Source organism: Daktulosphaira vitifoliae, unplaced genomic scaffold (genome assembly GCF_025091365.1).
Source record: "Daktulosphaira vitifoliae isolate Bord-2020 unplaced genomic scaffold, ASM2509136v1 Scaffold_1, whole genome shotgun sequence".
Lineage (NCBI taxonomy): Eukaryota > Metazoa > Arthropoda > Insecta > Hemiptera > Phylloxeridae > Daktulosphaira > Daktulosphaira vitifoliae.
The window spans coordinates 86,592,581-86,604,203 of NW_026099572.1; the positions used below are offsets into that span (position 1 = coordinate 86,592,581).

Consider the following 11,623-nt stretch of genomic DNA (forward strand, 5'->3'; position numbering starts at 1 on the left):
CTTCAAATTCATTATTTGTTATTAAATAAATAATTTTTTAATAACTTATTTATTTCTTATATCTAATTACTGAAAACTAATAATTAACCCAATAAATAGATAATTTATTCATACATTAATGTATGATTCATTGTAGAGTGTTATCATTTAATTTTAGATTTATCACATATCTTTATTTTATCAAATTTGTTAATAAAATGATACTACGATTCTCATTCAATGTTAAGCACTAAGTTACACTAATTATTTGTTTTACAACAATATTTACTATTTACCATATTTACTAAACTATTTTTGGGAAATTACTTGTTATTTACTAATTTATCTAAAATTAATACATAGCTGACTTTTTACCCCTAAAAAATTAGTTATTGAACTTAAAAATACGATTATTATTAAATTACTTACATATCTATTTCAATTTTATAATTCAAACATATTAAAGTAGAAATATATAATACATTATATAGTCATCACAATTCACAATGAAATGTTTTTATGATGTACTAGAAGTATCAAGAGATGTTCAGGTAGAAGAATTAAAAAAATCATATAAAAAATTAGCATTGCGCTGGCATCCTGATAAAAATCTTGATAATCTCGAAGAAGCCAAGGAACAATTTCAACTTATTCAACAGGCTTATGAAGTTCTCAGTGATCCACGTGAAAGACAATGGTATGATAATCATCGGGAATATATAATTAATAGCAATTCTGAAACACCTGTAAATGAAATCAACTTATTTAAATACTTTTCTCCATCATGTTACAAAGGTTTTGGTGATGACGAAAAAGGATTTTACACAGTATATCGTGAGGTATTTAGTAATATTCTGATTGAAGAAAGTAATTATTTTGAATTTGACGAAAATGAAATTCCTACTTTCGGTCATTCAAATAGTGATTATGCAGAAATAGCACGTCCTTTTTATAATTTCTGGTGGAATTTTACTACTCATAAATCTTTTGGTTGGTTAGATGAATATGATATCCGACAAGCTCCAAATAGACGAGTCGCAAAATTAATGGAAAAAGAAAATAAAAAAATTCGTGACAAGGCTAAAAAAGAACGTAATGAAGAAATTCAAGCACTTGTAGAATTTGTTCGTAAACGAGACAGACGAGTTAAAGCATATGCAGAAACACTGAAACATAAATCAGCTGAAAATATGAAACGTATGGAAGAAGCTAGGCAAAAGAGAATAAAAGAAAAACAAATTGAATTAGCTAATTATAAAGAATCAGAATGGACAAAGTTTTCAAATGTAGAAGAAGAGTTAAAAGTAATTGAAGAAAGTTTAATTGCAGAATATGGTAAAAGTGAAGAAGACTCTGATGACGAACTTGTTAATTGCTTATATTGTGTAGCTTGTAATAAAGTTTTCAAAACCGAAAAAGCTTTTCAAAACCACGAAAATTCAAAAAAACACAAAGAAAATATTGAGTTGATTAAAACTGAAATGTTAAATGATGAGTATCTACTAAATGATGTATCTGAAGAAGAAAAAAAATCAAGTAGTGCTAATGAATTAAGGTCTAATGATGAGGTGCTTATAAATTCTGAAGTGAGTAATCACTCTAATATAGAAACCAATTTTGACGAAGCTTTTTCGAGTGATTCAAGTAGTTCTAAAACATCTCTTGTTGATTATAAGTTATTAAAATTAAAGAAAAAGGAATCTCAGGATAATGTTTATTTAAGTTCTTCGCTATCAAATGAATCAAATGTTTTAGATTCTAACACTAGTAGTGATGAAGATTTTATGACTAATAAAAAAGAAAGAAGATGTAAAAAGAAAACCATTTCAGGAACAAAAGATTTTAATGTTTTATATTGTTTGTCTTGTGACCAATTTTTTAAGACAGATAAAGCTCTGCATAATCATAAGTTATCAAAGAAACACAAAGAAAATATTGTTTTGATAAGCGTGAAACAAAATACTCATTTAGGTGACTCAGAAAAAATATGTAATTTAAATAATATTGAAAATGTAACTGAAGAAATAACGTTAGAAAAACAATTTTCAGAGGAACCTTTAGAAAAACCAACTAAAAATAAAAAGAAACCTAAGCCAGTTGATAATACTAAAGTTAAAAGATCCAATAATGTTTGTGGTGTATGTTCTTCAGTGTTTTCTTCTAAAAACAAACTGCATCAACATCTAAAGGATTCAAACCACGCAGTTTTAAAAGTTGTAAATGAAAATATTAAAAGTAAAAGAAAAGGGAAAAAACATGAATAACTCATTTTAATGTTAAATAGTATATATTTATGAATAAAATTATAAATTGTTTTGTATTTATTGTTTATTTTTAATCATTCAAATTCCTTTAATTTTCAATTCTCATTTTCCTCTTAACTTATATTTATTATATATAGTTTAATATATAAGGATAATTATAATTTAATATATAATATAGTTATAATGTAATTAAAATTTAATATATGTGTATTCTACCAAAATTCTCTTAAATCTATGTATACAAAACTTATTTTTGAAAGACAAAAGTTTGAATTTATGCCCTCTAAAAATGTAGCGCATACACTCTTAGGTATTAAATTTATTATAAGAAACAGGTTACAATTGACAGTTATTATAAAAAAAAAATTCTTCTAAACTATTCATTATAAAAATAATTTGAAATTATAAAAAAGTATTTCATTAGGTTAGTATTTTCAAACTTTTATGTGTTGAAAATCGAAAAATGAGAACAGGATCATAGGCACTGCTAAAGTTCAATTTTGGGATTGTTAAAAAAAATTAATATTTACAGATCCGGACCTGTAAAATCACTAATGATTTTGCCTCATTGCCGCCTTTTTTTTGGTATTAAATACACTAAGATATAAAACACTATAGTATACAATTATAGTAAAAAAAATTTATTTTAAAACAATTTTTTTAATTTGCCTTATAACTTTTTATTATTGACTAGGTCAATAAATACAAACTGCTCGACTATGTGCAGGTTTCGTTTATTCTAATTAATAAATATCACTGTGTTCAATATAATTTTTAATTATAAACTAATTATTTAAGTATACTAGACTTACAATTTTGATTATAATAAAATAAAAAACTTAATTTCTATTTATGTTAAAATTAAACATTTTTGGAGAACACGGGTGCTTAGTCCTCCAAATACCCTCCTTTTAGTTGTGTATATGAATACGGTTCTTTAAATCGTCTAAAATATAAGTATGAAATTTTTGTCATTTTAAAGAAATTTCCAAAGCACTGAAACTAACGTTAGTGTCGTATTTAGAAGCAAGTACCTCAGCGATGAAATTTTTTAGGGATGTACCTGATGTATGGTTGATAAAAATAAAAAAAATTATTACTATTATTAAAAAAACATGATTATACTTATGTTTCAGACAATGTATATTTATGCATAACTTATATATTCTAGATTCATAGGACAGCGAAAAATTAGTCTTGTCGTAATGTGACTTTACTTCTATAAATCTATTGCTAAAAGAATTTAGAAGACATATTTTTCTTTTATGTTACACATTAATTTGCTAAATACGTCTCTATAAAACAGAGAAAAGCATCTAATAAATATTTATAAATAGGTTTCTTTTTTAATTTCATTGAAATATAATATCATATAAACGAGTATTACAACGTCGTCCACATTTCAAATTCTCGTGAGCATAATCATTTATGATACACATTTTGCGACGTTATAATAGTACAAATTATAATCTTATAGTATTAGTCAGGTACATCGCCACCGCAAGCAGTAGCAGTTGTTGCCGAACAACACCGTTAGTACTATCGGCTTGCCATCTCGTCACAAACACCATTTGAGCAAATAACCTCGTTGGTGCGTCTACACATCGCACTATACTTAAGTTTCAAATCTGTTGTGCGATCATGAGGGAAATATTACATCTACAAGCCGGGCAATGTGGAAATCAAATTGGAGCTAAAGTAATCGCAGACATTTTTTATGCTAAAATTTAAAATATCATCATAATTTCGCAACTATTATAAGTCACCCTAATTAGTAAAGCATTAGAATAATTTATTCTGTATAATATTAACTTTGCATATTAATAATTACCCACTTAGTATTCGTATTGCAATTACTCATGAGAGTACTGCACTTTAATTTAACTGCAACTTAAAAATTATTGAAAACTTTATTAGATTCATAAATTTATTTAAAATCGACCTAAAAAAAAATATACCATTAATCACGTTTAAAATATTTTCTAAAAGCTTTTGTTTCTGCCTTAAAGGATAGGAAAACATTAATTTGCAACGGATTTGAACTCGGTACTTACATACCGAAGTGCAACGTGTTAGTGACTGAACTAAATAGTCCGCCCCAAATAAATCCTAAATATATTTAAAATGTCTTCGATCGAACAATTTAAATAATTATTTTTAAAAAGCAGATTCTTTTAAATTTAAATTTCAAATATATTTGATATTTAATGATGTATTAATATTTTATAAATGATTAAAAATAAAATTTTTATGAATTTTTATATTATACAGTATATATTACTTAATGAGTTAATTTTTACACAAATGCATTTATTTTTTGAATACACTTATACAAAAATCTGTTAAAAAATTACGATACAATGTATCTGAACTAATAATTTAAGTACCTATTTTGAATAAAAATCATCATTAGTGTAAACTAAGCAATTGCAGTAAAACATCAATTATGTGTGATAAATTTTGATTTTTAAAAAAACTATTATTTGTTTCAATGGAAATTAATGCATGACCTTTGTTCGTTGAATTGCTAATGTTGTTATTTAAATAACATACACTGTTATAAAACTGAAATCTTTTTAAATTTTAGTCAATTTTTAAATTATTATATTGCTGTTAAATATGAAACACTTTACCACAATAAATTAATATATAACTGTTATTATTGTGAAAAACGGTGTCTCAGTTGATATTAAATAGTTTTGACTTATCTAGAGTATTATTTTACTTTTATTTGTTTTTGGCACGTGACCCTATTAATATGATCTTTAATCATAATTTTATACATTTTTAAAAAACTAATATAAGCATTTTAAAAAGCGATTAGCTCATTTCATTATTTATATGGCGTTCTGGAAATCTCTTCTTTTTTTTGTGATTATGATTTTTTATTCAAAATTTAAATTGTATTACTTCAAATTTTAGTTTTATTTAAGCCAATTGTTCTTCAAAAATGCAGTCTTTCAAATCCAGATCAGAGGTGGTTAAATTTTTTTATTTCATTCAATGCAAGAAGCAACGTATAATTTCTTTAGAGTCACTGTGGTTGTCATCTGGCAACATCCCATGAAGCTAGAAAATATTTTTAGAAATGTCCAGACGTAACTACACTACCCTTACCATAACGCACATGGTCAATTTTCGTGTCATTCAAATTACTTATCTTGCTGTAATAGAGTATTTTTTACAGAATTTTCTATTATAAAATAAATTATACTTGCTACAGCGTTGGCATTGATCCATAAGCTTAAAAAATAGTAGTTTCATATAACTCTATTGGTTGACAATTTTACAATCCAAATAACCACGTGATAAAAATTAATTTATAGTCGTATAATTTTTTTATAGTTGTTTAGTGCATCAACACTTAATAAAATATTTAAAAAAAAGTTAAAAAAAAATTCCTGATGACCTTTCTTAAGATGTTTTTTTTCATAATTGATAATTATTTCTACTCACATTAAATATTATGGTGACCATGTATGTGGCTTAGAAGAATTAAATAATAAAAAAAGTTATGCTGATACAAAAATTTAGTTAAAAAATAAAATATATTGTTAGTGGAATATTCAAAATAAAGTATACATATAAGAAAAAATGTTCTCATTAGTAAATAGATATTCAAAGAACTTTTTAATTTTTCCTATTTGTGTCAAGTAGTATTTTTAATTAAAATCTACTTTCGTTAAAAATTAACGAAAACTTTTTTTTAATCTTTTTAAATGTAATTTTGTTGATCAATAATTAAATGCATAATTATAGGAAAAACAATTTTTTTCACATTACATGAGTAAAGAACTTATAATTGTTGCGAAAATATATATATGTTGTAAATTTAATTTATTTGAATATTAAATAATACTTAGTTCTAGTAGGAATTAATTTTAACTTAGTATCATTATGAGTTAAAATATATTACACGTTATAAATTAATTTTGAAGACGACGATTTTATTTTTTTCAATTATATTAATACCAATTTAAAATTAACTCTGTGTGATTTAGTTTTGGGAGATAATCTCTGACGAACATGGCATAGATCCTTCTGGAACTTATCATGGCGATAATGATTTACAACTGGAAAGAATTAATGTGTACTACAATGAAGCGAGCACTCGTAAGCATTATCTATATTAATCTTTGAATTGACTTCAATTATTTATTATATTTTTACAGAGGGAAGTTACGTTCCAAGGGCGATTTTGGTGGACTTAGAACCTGGCACCATGGATTCAGTGCGTTCCGGACCTTTTGGACAATTATTCCGTCCAGACAACTATGTTTTTGGCCAAAGTGGAGCTGGTAAGCATTTATTGGTTTCATTAAAGATACATTTCAGTGATGATGTCGTTGAATGTTTCCGAAACATTAATTTTTATATGGATATATTATTTGTTATGTTACAAACTAATATGTAATAGTCACAAACAATTTTCATTATTTTGCAGGTAACAACTGGGCTAAAGGACATTATACCGAAGGCGCTGAGTTAGTGGATGCGGTCATGGATGTCGTGCGCCGTGAAGCTGAAAACTGCGATTGTCTGCAAGGGTTCCAACTGGCTCACTCACTGGGTGGTGGTACAGGCTCAGGCATGGGTACTTTGTTGATATCCAAGATAAGGGAAGAATATCCCGATAGAATTATGAATACTTTCAGTGTTGTACCATCTCCTAAAGTTTCAGACACGGTTGTCGAACCATATAATGCTACACTATCCGTTCACCAACTTGTAGAGAATACAGATGAAACTTTTTGTATTGACAACGAAGCGTTGTACGATATTTGTTTCAGAACACTTAAACTTTCTTCGCCCACTTATGGTGATCTTAACCATTTAGTCTCGGTAAGGAAAACTTAATTTTCTTAAATAAAATCTTCTTTTTCTTCTTCTTCTTCTTCCTCGCCTTAATCCCAACTATTTGGGGTCGGTCACCCTTATCCTAAACTTCCACTTGACACGATATTCCACATCATCAACGCTTGATGTGAGCGTTGATGTAGCTGTCCTCATATCGCATTCAATAGCATCCCTCCATCTCTTTTTTGGTCTTCCTCTACCTCTTCTTCCTTCAACATTCATTTCTATAACTGTTCTTACAGCTTCCGATTCTTCTCTCCTAATAACATGAACAAACCATTTAAGTTTTTTTTTCTCGTCTTATCCACGAATTTTCTTAAATAAAATCATTTGTATAATTATTATTTAATTAAAGATAACTATGTCCGGAGTAACTACATGTCTACGGTTCCCTGGTCAATTGAACGCTGATTTAAGGAAGTTAGCTGTAAATATGGTTCCTTTCCCACGGTTGCATTTCTTTATGCCAGGATTTGCTCCACTAACAGCCAGGGGTAGTCAATCATATAGAGCTTTATCTGTACCCGAACTAACGCAACAAGTGAGTGTACACTTTTTACAGTAAAACGATTTTTATTTTTATTTGTTTTCTATATTTTTGTAGATGTTTGACGCAAAAAATATGATGACTGCTTGTGATCCTAGACATGGACGTTATTTAACTGTGGCTGCCATTTTCAGAGGTATTATGTCCATGAAAGAGGTTGATGAACAAATGCTCAACATCCAAAATAAAAATTCAGGGTAAGTGTTATTTATAAATATAAACGTAGTAAATGGTATACTTTCTTCGCATATCAGGGGCGTCATTAAAAGTTTTGCTTGGTACGTACAGATATCACAGAGGACAAAATATACTTTTAAGAGTTGATAGTTAATGGAAGGGTGGTAGTGGGAGAAACCATTCAATGTCTTAGGGGTCAAAAATTTAGGACTGAGTTTCAAATATGTAAATTTAAAATCCTGTGTATCGTCAGTGACACACCTGCCACAACGTGTCATGTAATATGTGGTATCGGTAAAATAAATATTTTATATATTTATTTAAGTTTCAACTTTTTTTAAATTTAAATGGTGTTTTTAATTAGTAAAGTTGGTTTTAATTTAGCTAAAGCTAAATGGAGTTACCCAATAAATCCTAAATAATATTCATTATTTTGATTTTCTTGGTCAGATATTTTGTTGAATGGATCCCAAGTAACGTAAAAGTAGCAGTTTGTGACATACCACCGAGAGGATTAAAAATGTCAGCCACTTTTATCGGTAATACCACTGCCATTCAGGAAATTTTCAAACGCATATCCGAACAATTTACTGCCATGTTTAGACGCAAAGCTTTTCTCCATTGGTATACTGGTGAGGGGATGGATGAAATGGAATTTACCGAGGCTGAGTCTAATATGAACGATTTAGTTTCTGAATATCAACAATATCAGGTAATTTTTACACTTCTTTGGTAATCTTTGGAAATTAAACATCGATAGCTGTTGACGTTAAAATTTAATATTTATTAAATTTTATTTTTATACTTACAGGAAGCAACTGCAGAAGAAACCGAATTTGACGACGAAGAAGTAATCCACGAAGAAGTTGATGAAAACTAAGAGTATTGAAGAACAATATTTTGAATATAATAATATTTTTTTATAGAAAAAATTCCAAATTTGTTTTTTGTTGACCATTTTATTATAGTTTAATAATATAAATGGTATTAAGAATTGTCTTTTCATTTTCCTCTCATTGATTTTGTAAATATTATTTAAATTATAGAATGTTTAATGTACATAAAAATTAAACAACATATATATTTGGTTTTCTAGTATATTTAAGATGGAGAAAATAGCAATGCATACGTAATAAGTAATAGTATACGAGACCTAGTCATAAAAGCGTGTCTAAGATTTTGCTTTGGTTGGGTAGGGTTGGCTCTAATACTAGTAGTTTATTAAAAAAATGTGTCGTATTCTATTTTGGTTTGTGTATACGAATTTTAATTTTTTCAAAAGTTAGAAAATAATCTTATTTTCTTTATTAATAGATGTACAACAAAGATATTAAAGAAATAACACCTATTCAATTTGAAGAAATGGTCATGGAAAAAGCTGCCCTTGCTATTGTTAATAACGATGAATTAGGCCGCCAATTGTTTGAAGCTAAAGTTATTAATAAAGAACAACAGCTTTGGAAAGTTAAATTTGAAAATTTGCAAAAACAAACGTCTTCTATCCATAAACAACCAAAAAAGATGAAAAGTATATTCAAAATATTTTTATGTTGAAAAAAGTTTTAGATTATCAGATTTTTTTTTAGGACCATAAAATCTTTCTCTGCTCTATTTTTTTGTTAACTGCTCAACATACTGATCCATAAAACATAGTTGTTCTCACTATAGTCATATAGAACCTACTTTTCAACTTCATTAGAATTATCTTACTGCGCATAACACCAAATGTGTCTTTATATTTAATCCAAACGCACTTAATCCTACGTCTTACTTCCTAAATAATATAAAAACTCCCCTTAATTTCTGTAATAAAGGAAAATACTCCAAAAAACTACAATTTTTTTATTAGAAAAAGCTAGTTTTGGGCTATTAAAATGTTTGAAATTCCTTTTTTGAACAATCATTTGAAAAACGTAAGGGTGAGGATTTAGCTACTATTCCTCCGTGAAGTGTAAATTAGCCACTTTATAATAAATATTGAAATTTAAACTTAATGTGAGATGATAACCTTGTAATCAAAGCTTAACTTAATAATAGTACATTATTATAAGAATCTATATCGTCAGCGAACAACATGCACCACGATACCTCTCCTAGCATTTTTTAAGAATTTGAGTGTTTCACCATCGAATTCTAATAATTGTTTAATATACATTGGAATGGTAAAATATGGTGATTAAAATTTATCTATTTCAATTTGATTTGATTTTTAATGATTAAAACAACATAAATTCGAATGTGCGTTTAATACCTTTTTATATTTTAAGTTTCATGTACTATAAGCCATCTACTTAATATTTATTGCATAATTATTTTATTTTAATATTGCTGGAGAAATAGTCATGGAATCACCCAGTTCATATCTATACACTCAGAGAAAAACCTCGATCTATATAATAAATTCATTGTTCAATTTGATAAATATATCATTACTATTGAATCAATGATATATTTATCAATATGATATTTTTTTTTCTTGTCTTGAACAATAATTATTTATAAGAATAGTTATTTTGTTCGTATTAATAAAACATTATCATAAACCGTTGAAAAAATTTCTCTTTCAATTTTGATTGAGGTTTTTCTTTGGGTGTAAAAAATATACAATTAGGAGAGAATANTTAATAAAACATTATCATAAACCGTTGAAAAAATTTCTCTTTCAATTTTGATTGAGGTTTTTCTTTGGGTGTAAAAAATATATAATTAGGAGAGAATAATTANTTTCTTTGGGTGTAAAAAATATACAATTAGGAGAGAATAATTATTTTTAGCTTCGATGCGAAGCTGAGAAGGTATTGGTTTTACTATGATGTGTTTTTTTTTTGTGTCTGTTACCACTTTTTCTCAGCTCTCACCGGACCGATTTCTTTCAATAATACGTCAAAAGTTCACAAATCGTATCTAGTCGAAGACATTACCCTCAATAATTGAAAAAATTTCCCTCGTTCCCAGTAAATGGGGGAAACTTCCAAAAAAATTACAAATTTATAAATCGCTAATTTTCGAAATTTTTTCATTTTTTTTTATATAAAATTGCTATAACTTTTTTAAAAATAACCGAATCAATATAATTTTTTTTTAAAGATGCATAATGTTTTTACCTATCATTTGGTGTATTTTTTTATAAATCTGACCCTAAACCTGTCAACAGGGGGGGATTTAAAATGACAACTTTTTCACAAAAAATAAACTTTTTCAACTTGACTTATGAAAATAATTATGAGAAATTAACCAACGATTTTTTATAAATACCAACATGACATTTACATATTTTTTTCAGGGGTTCGAAACCTATGCCTGTTATGTTCTTAAATTTTTTTATAGTACAAATAATGTTGTTTTAGATTGGGATTTCTATTTATATCAGAACTAATACACATAAAAAACGAAGTAAAATAAATTCTCAGAATTAACTCAAGACTCTGACCCCTTTAGGGGATCACATGGTAAGTCGAGAACCGCTCGGAATTAGGATAAATACAATGGATAGTGTTAAATTTCAATTATAAAGCAACCTGTATACAAATATTTATATAGAATTACAAAATTCTCCGGGTAAAACGCGCAATCTTGTGATAATGCTGTCTACTAGTTGTTTGTGCTATATTCAATACAATAGATTTTTAAAAATGATTATTTTGAATATTAAAAGAAAACAATTTTTTGTAATTAAATTATTGTTTAAATTCAAAAAACAAAGTTTTTGTATTTTTCTAGAGCCATAAAATAGTTTGTCAAACAATAACTGACTTGATATCATTGATAAATAATTTTTATTATCAATGTTTAAAAAATA

General features: G+C 27.0%; 2 protein-coding genes across 2 annotated transcripts; both read left to right on the forward strand.

Moving 5' to 3' along the window:
• Positions 1-247: 247 nt before the first annotated feature.
• On the forward strand, positions 248-2,299 carry LOC126893719 (dnaJ homolog subfamily C member 21). The gene has a single exon (XM_050664166.1). The coding sequence runs from the start codon at positions 486-488 to the stop codon at positions 2,241-2,243; it is 1,758 nt and encodes a 585-aa protein (XP_050520123.1). The 5' UTR covers positions 248-485; the 3' UTR covers positions 2,244-2,299.
• Positions 2,300-3,751: 1,452 nt separating this feature from the next.
• On the forward strand, positions 3,752-8,819 carry LOC126893722 (tubulin beta chain-like). The gene is made up of 8 exons (XM_050664172.1): positions 3,752-3,941; positions 6,245-6,356; positions 6,416-6,541; positions 6,688-7,085; positions 7,456-7,641; positions 7,705-7,844; positions 8,275-8,536; positions 8,636-8,819. The coding sequence occupies exons 1-8, from the start codon at positions 3,885-3,887 to the stop codon at positions 8,702-8,704; spliced, it is 1,350 nt and encodes a 449-aa protein (XP_050520129.1). The 5' UTR covers positions 3,752-3,884; the 3' UTR covers positions 8,705-8,819.
• Positions 8,820-11,623: the final 2,804 nt, after the last annotated feature.